The 15,717-nt window shown below is 33.6% G+C and overlaps 1 protein-coding gene across 1 annotated transcript; it reads left to right on the plus strand.

Annotated features, from left to right (window-relative positions):
- Positions 1 to 606: 606 nt before the first annotated feature.
- Positions 607 to 4,284, plus strand: LOC149227899 (tubulin beta-7 chain-like). The gene is made up of 3 exons (XM_089377951.1): positions 607 to 1,654; positions 2,944 to 3,213; positions 3,353 to 4,284. Exons 1-3 carry the CDS (start codon positions 1,261 to 1,263, stop codon positions 4,027 to 4,029), a joined length of 1,341 nt encoding a protein of 446 aa, XP_089234077.1. The 5' UTR covers positions 607 to 1,260; the 3' UTR covers positions 4,030 to 4,284.
- Positions 4,285 to 15,717: the final 11,433 nt, after the last annotated feature.

The following is a 15,717-nucleotide window of genomic DNA, read 5'->3' on the forward strand; positions in this document are numbered from 1 at the left end:
ACACATGTAATTTTTTTTTTTTTCAAGTTAAAATTAACTTATAACCTTTTTATACATAATTACTTAGATAACTATGTGCATTGGTAAAGCATTCTTATGTAGCAATAATTTTTTGTTATGATAATTTTTTATGTTATATTTATGAAGTTTTCTATATATATTAGCTAGATTAATATTGATATATATTTGCTTCATGCACAACAAAATTTTAAATTAAAATTAAAAAATAAAATGAGTAGAATGAGGTGGAACATTCTAACCAAAAGTTGAGGTGGTGTGTATTTGATATTCCAACCACTTAAGATTCTAATCCAATAGATACAAACAAGAAGAGCTTGCAATTTATATTTTTATAGTAGCGTGGCTAAAGATGTTATTTCGTGTGTATATTAATGGCCCATTATGCTGTTTTATGTATATATTAATGATCCATTGACACTGAATTATGCTATGATATTTTGTGTGTATATGAATGACCCACGTTACTTTGAGTGGTCAACACGAACGCTCATGAATTTTTAATCAGACGACTCCAGACGAAAGGGAATGCAATCGTGGGATAAATGATTTTCAATAGTTTTTATTTAGGAGGTTTGTGGCAGCATCATCATTCGGATTGATTGGCCAACGATGTTCACGGGACGGGCCTGCAACCACTAAAGTTACCGCCCATCCTTTCCCCAATTATATTTGATAGGCTGTATTTTGATTCGAATTGACAAATTCATTAGGTGGGATTGATTAATCTACTGGTAAATTGAATGAGTGGGATTGATGAGTCGGAAATTCAATGGACGGTGAGAAATCGGCGGTTCTGCGTCATCACTGGTCATTCATTTTTAGTTTTTAATAGACAGGAGAGTCGTGGATGGGAGGACTACTAGTAGTTTGGCGCTATTTCTTTCTTTCTGCAAAATCCCCGCCATTTTTGTAAGCTCTGCAAGTAATAAGCACTGGATCTGTGAATAGCTCAGAGTGAGCTTTCGATTTGATTAATTCATTTGCTTTTAGTACCCTCCAGCTTATCTTTCTTAAGAATCTTGGATCGGTGGATGGACTAGACTGAGCTTTTGCTTTGATTAGAGCATCGCTTTCAACTTTCAAGACGCCACGACTTATCTATCTTACTGGTTTTCAAGAAATATCCGATCCCAATAGACGCCACAGCACTGGATATTTAGTACTGGGTTTCAGTAAGGTACGCCTTGTTGTCTAGTTACTGTTTTTCAGTACTTTAGTTGTGTGTGAAGCGAAGCGAGAATGCGTGAGATCTTGCACATTCAGGCAGGGCAGTGTGGAAACCAGATCGGGGCCAAGTTTTGGGAAGTCATATGCGATGAGCATGGGATCGACACCACTGGAAGGTACAGTGGAGACGGGGATCTTCAGCTGGAGAGGATTAATGTGTACTACAATGAGGCCAGCGGGGGACGCTATGTGCCCAGGGCTGTGCTCGTGGATCTGGAGCCCGGCACCATGGATAGCGTCAGGTCTGGTCCCATTGGCCAGATCTTTAGGCCTGATAACTTCGTCTTTGGCCAGTCCGGTGCTGGTAATAACTGGGCCAAGGGCCATTATACTGAGGGCGCCGAGCTCATTGACTCTATTTTAGATGTTGTCAGGAAGGAGGCCGAGAACTGTGATTGCTTGCAAGGTAGGTTGATCTCCTCTTTTTCTTTCGATTGATTATCTGAATTCTCTGGTACTGATGTTGTAGATTTTACACTTGCCATGTATTAATGTTCTTACTGCAAAGTAGCTGTGAAAAAGGGTTAGTTTGAAAGATGAGTTATGCGCTTTTTAGGGCTTATAGGTTGAAACTTTAGCATATTGTCTCCAGGGTTTTAATTGTAAAGTATCTACTGCCTATCCAGAGACATGGATGGCACTGTTTGGCATGAATGGACATAAAATTTGGTCTTAAAAGGCAAATCCACAAGTTCTTTAAAGATTGGAATTTTACTGAACAATGCCTTTTCTAATGGAATTGTATTTCTATTGGAGCTGGATCGTGCGAAAACTGAAGTGAAGCTATAACAATGACCTTTTCTATTGAAACAATATTGTGTAAAAAATGAAGCTATAACAATGTCTCTTTCAGTGGCCTAGCTCTTCTATTCGGAGCTGTATCATGTAAAAAATGAAATGAAACGAAAGGAAGAGAATATTTTATCTCGGAAATCATCCAAATCCTAAATTGTCCACTGAGTCGAATTGCTCAGACATTACGGCGGAACATTTTGAAAAAATTGAAAGGAATAATAAAAGTGAGAACAAAAATCCTTCACTTGTAAAATTTCCAAGTTACTCAAATTGATCAAAGAGACTGAAAGTTTAATTAGTCAATTGCAGAAGATTATTTAAAAGAATGAAGGTATAGTCCAATTCGAACCAAAGAAACCTTCTTCCTTAATTAAAAGCCATTTTGCAGATTAACATGTACATTTAAATTAAAGTAACTCACTTGCATTAAAATCATGAAATGTCTGTTATTGTTAGTACTTTTTTTCTGAAAAATGATCTGCGGAGTACTGATCTCACATTCAAACTTCTAAACACATCGATTGCAATGTTTCGGATCTGCAATAACTGTTTCAAAGATAAATCCTACTGAAAGTTATGCAATGCTTATACGACTCATATGAGTACATATATAACAGAGTAGTTCATGGTTTGAGCATGGACTAAATGCACTAAAGTTAGCAGAGTAGTCCATAGTTTGAGCATGGACTAAATGCACTAAAGTTAACAGAGTAGTCCATAGTTTCAGCATGGACTCAATTAATCACAGCTCATCTCAAAATTCCTTCATGTCACCACAAACTTTCAGTTATTTTCTTCTTAAGGAAAGCTTGGCTCTCATTCAAGCCTCTACCTTACTATGCAGATGATGTGAATTTAATCTCAAATAAGTCAAATCTATCTATTTTTGCTACTTTGCAGGGTTCCAAATCTGTCACTCACTTGGAGGAGGCACTGGATCCGGAATGGGAACACTTCTCATTTCCAAGATTCGTGAGGAGTATCCTGACAGAATGATGCTAACCTTCTCGGTTTTTCCATCTCCTAAAGTGTCTGATACTGTGGTTGAGCCATATAATGCAACTCTGTCAGTACATCAGCTTGTAGAAAATGCAGATGAATGTATGGTTCTTGACAATGAGGCTCTTTATGATATCTGCTTCCGCACGCTGAAGCTCACAACTCCAACCTGTAAGTTCTTGATTTCTGTTAATGATGACCTTTGAGAACTGATGATTAAAAGAGTTTTTTTTTGGTCTCTTCCTAAAGCTATGCTGGTGTTTTTCATCTGATTTATGATAATTTTTGTCCTGGCTGGCTATGGTTATAGTTGGGGATCTCAATCATCTGATTTCAGCCACAATGAGCGGGGTAACATGCTGTCTAAGATTTCCTGGGCAACTCAATTCGGATCTTCGTAAGCTTGCAGTGAATTTGATTCCATTCCCCCGTCTTCACTTCTTCATGGTTGGATTTGCCCCATTGATATCCAGAGGTTCACAGCAATATCGTGCACTTACTGTTCCAGAGCTGACACAGCAGATGTGGGATTCCAAGAATATGATGTGTGCAGCTGACCCCCGTCATGGCAGATACTTAACAGCTTCAGCAATGTTCCGTGGCAAGATGAGTACAAAGGAGGTAGATGAACAAATGATCAATGTTCAGAACAAGAATTCATCTTACTTTGTGGAGTGGATACCCCACAATGTGAAGTCCAGTGTCTGTGACATACCCCCAAAGGGCTTGAAGATGTCCTCTACTTTCATAGGCAACTCCACCTCAATACAGGAGATGTTCAGAAGAGTTAGCGAGCAATTTACTGCTATGTTCAGGAGAAAGGCTTTCTTGCACTGGTATACAGGGGAAGGAATGGATGAGATGGAATTCACTGAAGCTGAAAGTAACATGAATGATTTGGTCTCTGAATATCAGCAATACCAGGATGCTACCGCTGAAAATGACGACTATGAAGATGAAGAGCAAGAGCAAGAGTTGTCTGGTTAGATATATAAAGATATAATGGGGTTTATGTATGGTTTCATTGTAATGGCTTCGGGTTATGATTATGGCGGGGCCGGCGTGCTTTTTATTTCATAGGTATTACGAAGGTTTTATATTTACTTCCTGGTATAGCTGGTGTTCCTTGGATTATGGCCCGGCTTGTTTATTTCTGGGAGATTTGTTGTGTACTATATATTGGTAGTGTGTTGTTTTAAATAAATATGTTTTGGCAAGTTGCAGAGGATTTGCATTTTATTCCGAGCTATTGCATTGCTGTCGTGAATCATGGCATGGCTCAGAGTGTAATTGGTCCATCATTATTTTTGCAAAATACAAGTCATGTTTCCACTTTCTGTCAAAGAATGCAAGATTTAAATGCCTTGCTGAGTCTGAGCATGGCAAACAGAATGTCCAGCAAAATAAGTACAAACATGTGATCTGTGATATGGGAAACAGATAGTGAGGCTTTTATGGATATAAAAAGCACTTGAAATTTTTTATTATGGGTATGTGAGGTTATGATTTTTAAAGTAAGCGGTCCTCACAATAACTGAACATCACTTCAGGAAATCAAAAAATATAATTTAATGAGTAAATAACCAAAAATCATAAATAATTATTTGTGATTAATAAAAATAATTATAGGTAAATTTGCAAGAAATGTTTTTAAATTATATATATATATTTTTGTTGTCATTAGAACATAGAGAATATGGAGTCAACCTACCCTTATAACCTCTAGATACTTAGGTGATAGAATTCGCACTTGGGCTTCACATAACATGGGGTTAACGGTTACCTCATCACCCTTGGATATTTGGGTAATTTTTTTTTAGACAAAAATAAGTTATGAAATTTGAATCTAGATTTTTTTTAGTACATAACACTTTATTTTCATAATGATTACCAATTAAACTACCCATTAAATCATATATAATATAATACATTTGACTCAATTATCATCTACAAATTAACTCTAAATTTATTTGATAAAAGAGATAGTTTTAAAAAAGTAGTCGTTTACAAATTAAATGATTCATAAGTCATCCAATTCAGATTTCCACTAGAAGAGGTGGTCGTTCTCTTCATGACCCACTTCGAGGCAGGGACAGTCTCTTCCATTGTTATGGAATACCTAATAAGAGGTTTTGTTCAATTGTTTGGACTTTTACTAAAAATTGTAGTGAATGAAGATTGATTGATTTAATTGTTATTTTAAATATTTTGTTGTGGTTCTTTTTATTGTGTTGAGAGTCATTTTACAATCCAGTATAGGGGAGATGTATAAGTGTAATGTAAGAAGTTTGTCAACATTTTTAAATGTTGGGAAAAATATATATAGAGGAAAAAACAAATTGGCTTCATATATCAAATTACAACATATATAAATACAAAATGTAAAATGCAAATAAATGTCAAATAATTTCACGTAACAATTATCTATCTTAATTTATAAAAGAAAATTTAACAAACAAAAATTAATAAATTGGATAAATATAAGGTACAAAACCATGAGTAAAAACTAGTAGACTAAGTAAATACAAAGTACAAAATATGGTTATATCACTTTCTCAAAAACTACTTTAACACAATCAAATCCATAGTTTAGTGACTTATAAACTCAAGTGATATTTATATATAATATTCAATTTAATAGAAATTAAAAAAATCACAATTTATAATATTTTTAAAATTAATTAAGATTAATAAAAATCAATAATATTCATATAGGGTAGTTAAATTTGACTATCAAAATTTAATATAATAATATATTTATTATACAAATTATGTGTGTGATCCATTAAAACTATATATATATATATATATATAATTATAATTTAATAAATGCAAATATCTATATATGAGAAACTCATTAAATACTTTAACAATAATTATAGTAAATAATATATATGAAAATGTCCATTTTAATTTGGAAGTGAAATTCAAAAATTATAAATACACAAATCAAGAATTAAACACTATAGTTTATAAATGGATGAATAATTAAAGGTTATGACATTTTTTTATCAACATAATGAAGTAAGTTTGGGTAAGATAAAATGATGTTAATTTGGCAGCTGAGGGACAAATTCCCTCATTTGGACAATCTCCCTCATCAAGAAAGACCCCTCCTAATTCTTTGAAGAATTTAATTTGGTTAAAGAAAAATATATTTTTAATATGGAAACCCACATGTGCATAAGATGACAAGTCGACCCTAAAATAAATTTGGACACCCTTGGATGACTATAAATTCAAGTCAAGTTACTCTCATTTGGAGATCATCGTCATGCATTCTTCTTTTCTCTTTTTTAGTTTTGGCTAGCACATGCCTTAAATTGGTTCGTGGAGAATTCACTTGCACAGGTCTGAAATTGCAGGGTCTGAGCTTGCAGTGTGGATTAGGGTTTTTGGTTCGCAGTCGTAAGGTTTCCATAAGAAATTTTCTTTTGTAGCTGCATGCATGCAAGCCTCTGCGTGCCGTTGAAAGGCTTCAACAACACGCACAACCATCAGCTTTGTGCGACCGAGACTTGGAGTTTCTTATGACAGGTGACCACAAATTTTGACAGTTGACCGCAAATATTGACAATTGATCGCAAACTTCTGAATCATGATTTTGATTAGTATTATTGTTGGGTCCATCTTTGGCATATATTTTGGTTGGTTTTGCTGGATAGTTTTGTGAATGAAGAATTGGATTATTGTACTCTCTCTCTTTGTTGAACATTTTATGACAATCTAATAAGAAAAAGAATTTGAAAGGGTTTTCCCCCTTGTGGGGTTTTGCTCTGGTCTCCGACCAATCTTGGTGTCTCTATGTGTTAATTATATTCTTCTATTGTTCCTTTATGTTCTGCTGTATTAATGATGATATTGTTCTTTCTATATAATTGCATATGATGTAATGATGTTGTGAGCTGGATTTTGCATATAAATAATGAAATGCAATTATCAAAGCAAAGAACAATATAACCCATGGTATCAGAGCCGGGTTGAAGTAAAGTCAATGAGATCACACTTGTGAAGACATCATTGATGGAAGCAAGAGAAGGTGGATGAGACCTAAAATAATTCTAGGGTTTGAAGGAAACTCTAGGCAATTTGGTTATTAGGGTTTGATGGATAACATAAGGTTAGAGTTTGAAAGAAACCCTGGAGTATGAAAAAGGTTTGAGTTATGTAGCCTTGAAACCCTAGCATGACTAGTGGGAAGTTATTCTAGCATTTGTGATAAATTCAATGTAACCATAGATGGGTTAGTTTCAATTAGGTTTGGTTGCTAATAAATAAGATTGGAAATATTGAAGGCAACATTGGTACATGGATAATGGACAATACTAACTCTTGAAGGTTGGTTCAAGAGGGAGATAATCACCTCTCATTAAAGATAATTACCTTTTAGATTTATGTTATCTCTTTGTGACAATATTCTTGTTTTTACTTATTGTTTTTTCTTCCTGGATGAATATTTGAGTATCTGAATACTTCTAACCTATGAATGAGATGTGATATGCAGATCCTTCTTGAGGATCAACTAAGGTGCAGGGAAAGAAAGCGAGTGCAAGAAGAGAAGAGCTAGTGGTAGAAAAAGAAAGAGGTACTGATGGAAAATTGACAAAGTGTTATAATTGCCTATGACAAAATAAGTGCTACAAATTGCAAAGGTATCTGAATATTACAAGGCATATATAGTATATTCTTTCAGTTTAGATGCAATATTGGATGGCAAGTCAATCCCTGAGATATGACGAGAATATCACCTTCATAAATGAATCATGCATGCATATGAAAGTATGTTCAATTTCTAGTTTATGTGATGTATTGATATTTAGCGAGTATCTTACATTTTAGACATGGTGGATTTCCTGTTCTTATTAAGCAAGTTAGAAACATTGATTTTGGTAACTTGATACTATTGTTAATCCTTGTGATAAGCATGGTCACCCTAATGATAGAAGTGTGATAATAAGATTGATACTCATGATCTTCTTATTGATCTTGGCTAGGTTTTGATAAGCTAGTAAATTTGACTATGTGACAAAAATGAATTCCCTGACTTGATGATGTTAGGATTATGAAATGGTTGAGTAATGTGATGATGTGATTATGATCCTTGAAATATGAAGATACTCTTATATGACACTAATCTTTGATGAATAATTAATGAGATGTTCATATTAAGCAACTGATGATGATTTGTTATGAATATGATGTTTATATGTTTGAGAACTTGATATAGTTTGGTTCTGTAATCTAATAGTTTTGTTGATGCATGACAATATTATAAATAGGTTGATGTCTTGATTCCGAGTGAGAAACTCTGCATGAGATCCCAACACCTATTATTATTTGCAGTAAATGAATAGAAGAGTCTTGATTATTGAAGCATGGTTTATGGACACGAATAGATGATCATCTAAGGAGTTTTATGTTCAGATCTGAGCAGAAAGGGTTTCTCCTAATCCAAGCTCCAACGAATAGGAGAAAAGCTTAAACGTGCGGCTATAGGCCTGCCAACAACACTAAAGAAGGCTTATGGGTGCCAATGAGTCTGTAGAATACAAAAACTAAAATCCTATGCATGAATCCAGTAATGCACCAAGAGTATGAAAAACCTACATAAATAAAACAGATGATAGAAAGTTCTATGAGTAGGGAAGTTTAAGGAACTGTGAGATCTACATAATGTTTGACTAGTTAGAGTAAACATGAATGTCTTAACTTATCTTGTATTTGCATGGGTCTGTAGTATGTAGTGTTTTTATTCTGGCTATTACAAAAATCTCATAATGAATGGATGGCAGAAATTTATATGACTTGCCCTTAGTATATGCATTTACATTTAGTGACATAGATGATTCATATTACAATCATGTGGATGGTTTGATGAAGTTTGACTTGATATTTCTTGGTAAATGACAATTGGCATCATGACAATAGACAAGGTTGTAACCTTGTACATGGGGATTTGGATTGACAAGTTTAACAGTGATATTGGCGGAAAATTTTATGGCTTTGATATTAGTTTTGGTTTGGTATCTAAGGCTTGATAAGCAGACTTGGTTGATTTAACTACACAATATTGATTTGTTTGAAGCTGGGTATATTGGTTTGGTCAGTGTTATGTTTGTAGAACGCATTGTAAGGTTTGAAGCAAGCTCCCCGAGCCTGATATGTCTGCATTGACAACTACCTAGTGAAGCTTGGAAGCCATGCTGATTCAAACCTCTACTTCAAAATGGTCCAAGGTATGCCTTTAATTTTGGTTTTATATGTCGATGATCTATCCTTAACAGTTAATGAGCCTTTGATGATCAAACTAAGAGGGAGTTGGCCTCGAAGATCGAGATGAAGGATCTTGGCATGATGCATTACTTTTTGGGATTAGAAGTTTGGAAGAAAAAACCTAGAGAAATCTTCCTTCCTTAAGGAAAATATGACATGAACATAGTTACTGATCAAACGAGAAAGTTACCGATTACCCGTTTTTTTGAGGTAGCAAAAAAATCACTCGATTTTGAAAAGTGGTTATTCAGAATACACATTTTTTTTGGAGTATATTTTTGACACTTTAAATTTTCTTATGTATCAAATATGGGCATTTTTTAAAAAATGTTAGTGATTTCATGTTGATTTTGAAAAGTGTTGATGCAACATCAACACATTTTTTAGAGGACTTATTTTTGACATATTTTTTATTTATTTTTTAATGTATCAAGTATGAACATTTTTTTTTAAATGTTAGTGATTTTCATGCTGATTTTGAAAAGTGTTGATGCATCATCAACCCTTTTTGTTTAATGGGCTTATTTTTTACACTTTAAATTTTCTAATGTATTAAGTGTGGATTTTTTTTTTTTTTTTAATGTTGGTGATTTTCATGTTGGTAATAAAACATTAAATAAAATAAAAAACATGACGAAAAAAATCAAATATAAAAAAATATATAAAAAGAGAATAAAAACCATAAAAATGAAAAAAAATAACATTAACTTGTAATTATAAAAAATTTAAACAAAAAAATTAATATCAAAAAATAAATTAAAAAAAGAAATTATTTTAAAAAGACATATGATTTAGGGAAAAAAAAGGTTACCCTAAAGAGAACATCTAAAACATTTTTTTTTTCCAAGTTAGAAAAAAAGAAAAACACATAATAAAAAAATAATTAAAAAAAATAAATTAAAAAAAATTAAAGAAAAAAAATCCCCGCCCAGCCTTGCACTACTCCCTCTCCGTCGACTACTGCAGTTCAATCGGAATCGGCCGTGCCACCCCTAGGCCATTTTTTTCAATTTTTTTTTTTTTTTAGGTTAATTCTTTGGTTTTTATTTTATTTATTTTTAACTTGAAAAATGCTTTTTTATTTATTTTTATTTTTTAATTATGTATTTTTTTGAAATATTTCCCTTTATTTTATTTTATTTATTATATTTGTATTTTTTAGTTAGTTAGTTAGTTTTGTTTTGTTTTGTTTTTTGTTTTGTTTTGTTTTGTTTTTTTGTTGTTTTTTTTTTTAACTTTTAATTTTTTATTTTTACAAGTTAATTTTGATTTTGATTTATTTTTTTATAAGTTTTAATTTCAATTTTTCGTCATTTTTTTTACCCGTTATTATTTTTAAAAAATTTGTGTGTGTGTGTTTTTTTTATCTTTTTAATTTTTTTTTCAATATTTGAATTTTTGTTTTCTTTTGTATTATTTTTTGTGTTTAATTTTTTTCAATATTCTAATTTTTGTTTTCTTTTGTATTTTTCATTTTTATTAATTTATATATTTATTTATTATTTTGGTTATTTTATTTTATTTTTTTGGCAAGGTCTGCGTTGATGCGTTTCATTATGTGGAATTTGATAGCTGATTTTGAAATTTTCATTATAATGAATCGAATGTGCCCCACGATGTGTCAATTTCATGGTTGGTCTTTAAGTTTCCATTACAATGGGTCAAGTTTATGTACACTGCGTGTCAATTTGATGGTTGATTTTAAATTTTTGTTGCAATGTATCAAGTTGTCTTAGGCTAAGATTTTAAAATCACTATACATTTAGTATTTAAAAATAAATTACTCTTAGTATAATAACTCTTTCATTTAGGTATTCATTTTTAATTTTTTTTTAATCATAAAGTTTTTCCATAATGTCATGCTTCAAATATTTTGAAAACTTAAGATTTTTTTTTGTAGTCATAATCTTTGGTTTTAATTCCATGGTTGAAAATTTTTCAAGATTTTAATGTTTTTTTAAATCATGATAATTTATCTTTAATGCTATAGTTGAAAATAGTTATATGTATTTTTTCTTTAGCACCATGCGTTAAAATTGTTGGAATTTTAAGGTTTTTCAAAGATGTCATATTTTAAATCTAATGTCATGCCTAAAAATCATTGGAATTTTAAGGTTTTTCAAAGACGTAATATTTTATTTTTAAATTGTTGGAAATTTAAAGTTTTTTAGAGTCACTATATTTTATTTTTAACGTCATTATTAAAAAATGTTGAAAATTTACTCTGGAAAAAAAAAAGACGTTATTCTAGCATCAACACTTTTGTTTTCAAGGTGTCTTTTGCACAAAAAAAAAATTGTTTTTATTGTCATTTTAAAAAAAATGTTGAAAATTTACCCCGAAAAAAGGTGTTATTCCAGCATCAACACTTTTTGCTTTTAGCTTGTTTTTTCATGCTTTTTTGGGGTTTTTGGCTAGAGTTCTCGTTTTGAGGTAATAGTTTTCGTTTAATTGATAACTATGTTCATGAAGCTAGTGGAGAGATTTGGAAAGACATAATGCAAATATTTGGACACCCTAATGGAATTGAATTTTAAGAAATTATGCAGAGATGTTGTTGGACTTAACTTGGCAGACTCCTCTGAGTACCGATAATTGATTGAGGCGTTGATGTTCCTTGAGAATACCCATATGGACATATGCTTTGTAGTGAATACCTTAAGTACAAATTGGGTTTCCGTCAAACATATTTTGAAATAATCTGCATGGGACGATCAATATTAGTCTAGGATATACTACAAGAAATGTATGATTGCATGGATGCACTGATGTTGACTAGGAAGAAACATTATTGATAAGAAGAGCACATCTAGGTGTTGCTTTAGCTTGGGATTTGCCATGATATATTGGGTGAACATGAAATAGAAGTCTGTAGCTTTAAGCACGACCATGGTTGAGTACATTGTTTCTAGCATGGATATCTACGAGACAGTTTGGTCAAGGAACCTCTTTGGAGAGTTGTTTGAGAAGTTTTTGTATAGAACAGTGATATATTGTGATAACAAGACTGGGATCTAGTTGGTAGAGAATCCCATATATATTAGCTGGGATAAAGATATCTTCATAGATTGAGATGGACATGGTTGTATGAGACAAGCTTAGACTTGTGGTTGTTGCCTCCAATGGGAGGGATGATGAATAAAGTATCATTTTATGACATGTATTTTCTCTAACATAATATTTGATTTGATCTTTCGTATGAACAGGAAAATAAAGGACTGTTTCTTGAAAGAACTCCATAAAGAAGCATGATTGAACTCTTCAGTGAATTGTTTGAGCAGGTACTATATATGAGCACGTTGAAATGCTTCTGATCTACAAAGAGAAACATGGATTGATGGATGTGACCCTCTTGAGTAAGGGTCCGTGCTAATCGATGACACTGATCTAGCTCTTCACCCCCTGTCTAAGCTCCTAGGTTGAGGAATTGAGCCGAAGAGCTCCTGGGGTTGAGGGAACTATGGAAAATAGGTGTGCATGATCCCTACTCTTGAAGTAGGGTGGGTATCTCCCCTATTGTCACCCATAAGGTGTGTGTGATCCTTGTCCATTTTGACAAGTCAGATATCTCCCACTATCTTGGTCTATGTAGAGTATACCTTGGTTGGAACCATACCCATAAGCCAAGCTTGTTGGGATTATCCCTCCTCGTCTGGCCAATGGGTTGAGGAGGTTCGGGGGTGTGTGGTCCTTACCTTTGGTAAGTCTAGTATCTCACCCAAGTTGGATTATGATGCAGGTGTTCTACCACATGACACTTAAGGGTCATTGACGGTAATATCAACAAGCAATAAAATGATTGTGATCCTTACCTCGTATAGCAAGTAGTATCTTTCCCATTGATTGCATAATGGGATGGTTTTGATCCTTGCTTGGTAAGTGGTACCTTATATTACTTGATATAGGGTGGTAGCCAGATGCTCCCCTACGTGAGATGACTTGGGTTGAGATTGTCCCATAGGACCTTCCCTGTTGTCACAGACATGAGGTGATAGCATCCCATAGGACCTTCCTCATTTTCACTGGATCCCAGGTTGTAGCATTAGGCTCCCTGCTAGCAGAGATTCCTGGTGGTAGAAGTGGCTCCTCGATGGATAAAGGGTGGTAGCTTGGGCTCCCCATCAATGTCAAATTATTCTTCTTTTATATTCAAGAGTGTTAAACATATGAGCAGAGTTGGGAAGAGATAATCATAGATAAGAAAGGATGAACATATATGAGTAGGGATGAGAAGAGATGAACAAATATGAGAAAAAACATTTCTTGACGGGATATTTATGATGGGACATATGTTGTAGTCAATAATTTCTCCCTAGATGAGAGGGAGTGTTAATTTGGTAGCTCAGGGGCAAATTCTCTCCTTTGGACAATATTCGTCATCAATAAAAGACTCCTCCTATCCCTTGGAAAAATTTGATTTAGTTAAAGAAAAATATATTTTTAATATGGAAACCCACATGTGCATAAAAGGTGTTGGAAACTAGATCACTAATGAGAGGGGCGGGGGTGTGAATTAGTAGTGATGGTCTTTATATCAATATTATAACTTTTTGTTGGATTATGAATTTTAAACACACATCCACAATGTTAGCTTATCAAAACATGAAAGCAACAACAACTCATAACATAATAAACATGAGAATGAAAACAACAATAACGCATAACATAATAAACATGAGAATGAAAACAACAATAACGCATAACATAATAAACATGAGAAACATCAACACAACCATGCACACATGAAGACACAAGTATTTTTGGTGGAAACACTTTCAGGAGAAAACCACCCTACTGCTGTTGTGTTGCTCAATTCTTCTATTAATATATTTAACAATATTTTACATATATTAACTTACTCCCATACACCAAAAGACTTGTCTTATATTGCAATATGTTGGCACCTATCAGTTAGGAAATCTGTTTCTCACACGAATCTACAAATATCTATCCGTTGGAATCCACCACGACCAACGATCCTTTCCCAACAACCATTGGACTATCTAACTCCTATTGGATGGAGAAATATGTTCCTTATACTAAATCTGCTGAATCACTCTCTACTCTAAAGCCTTCACGCCTTCACTTCCTCCATGTGAACCACGTTTTAGAATATTTCACACTAGGTTCTCAATCTGCTCAACTTGAGCAACCCAACAACACCATCGCTCTGTACTAAAAATCTAAATCAAAAGGTTTGACCCGGAGGGGGTTAGCTCTTCTCTTCTCTGCACACAAATCTCTTCTCTCTAGCACACCATAAACTACCAATTCTTCTAGTCTCTGAATACTACCACTTGCAAAACAAGAACTATGAATTCTCTCCTAAATTTGATTTATGATTTTTTCATGCATAACTATAATAAAACTCTGCAATACTATGTGAGCAGCTGTTGCAACCTATATTCACTCTTAATTCCATCTCAATGGCATGCTCTCACACTCTTAATAGGACCAACCAAATGAACTCAAAGCCTTCCTCTATTTAACATTTTTGAAGATGGTTAACTTAGTAAATGCTACAGGTGATGGAGTGTTCAACCATTCTTTTCACACCTCTCAATTTTCACAGATCCAACTCCTTGACTTGATCAATCCACTCTCTCCAATCAATAATGGATATTCTCAAGTTTAACCAACTTCTAGAAGCTCCTTGACCTTTTTTGACCTTTACATGAAAAGTTTCAAACAAGACAAGCCAGAAAAACACATAAATACTTGATGTGCGCAATGAATGCAGAAAAATTCATGCTTTACGCCTCAACCACATCCATAGAACTAGAATATTTCGGTTGTAACCACACTCACAAGATTGTTAAATTTTGACTAGAGACTTCCAATCACACTCATGAGCATGTATCCATGCGGTTGGGGTAAAGGATAGAGAAAACTCACACTACTTAGCTCAAAACTCTGCCAAACTTATTCCATAGCTTGATCATCATTAGTAAGACCTCAGGAAGCTATTGTAACATATGCAACATTTCACCAAGCCACTACCACATCACCAACATCATCACGATTCAAATTGGGTTGACTTGATAGTACCAACCAACAACTATGCTAACACTTGAGCCATCAAACTTCTCCACAACTTTTCTACCATAAGTATACATATCCAGAACACGTCAGACATCCCCCAACACCTGTAGAACCAAATCCAAACCCCATACATCATATCATCAACATGAAGACCTAATTAGGGACATGGAGACCTAATCTACCAAATTCCTCAACTCTAACTCCTGTAGCAGCAACATAATTAGTCAATCATGATCAAAGAGGTCATCACATCTCCAACACAACTCTACTAAACATGCAACACCTCTGCACAAATGAAAATAATGGAAAAACCTCCAAATCAGTGCAACACACTACTAGGAAACTCTATCCAACAACATG

Source organism: Pinus tabuliformis, chromosome J, assembly GCF_031772625.1.
Source record: "Pinus tabuliformis cultivar Carrire ecotype Pingquan chromosome J, CPIR1, whole genome shotgun sequence".
In the NCBI taxonomy this organism is placed as follows: Eukaryota; Viridiplantae; Streptophyta; class Pinopsida; order Pinales; family Pinaceae; genus Pinus; species Pinus tabuliformis.

Coding starts and splice junctions, on each gene's coding strand:
- LOC149227899 (XM_089377951.1), top strand. CDS start 1,261: ATGCGTGAGATCTTGCACATTCAGGCAGGGCAGTGTGGAAACCAGATC. Junction 1,655..2,943: donor GAACTGTGATTGCTTGCAAG/GTAGGTTGATCT, acceptor GCTACTTTGCAG/GGTTCCAAATCTGTCACTCA. Junction 3,214..3,352: donor GAAGCTCACAACTCCAACCT/GTAAGTTCTTGA, acceptor CTATGGTTATAG/TTGGGGATCTCAATCATCTG.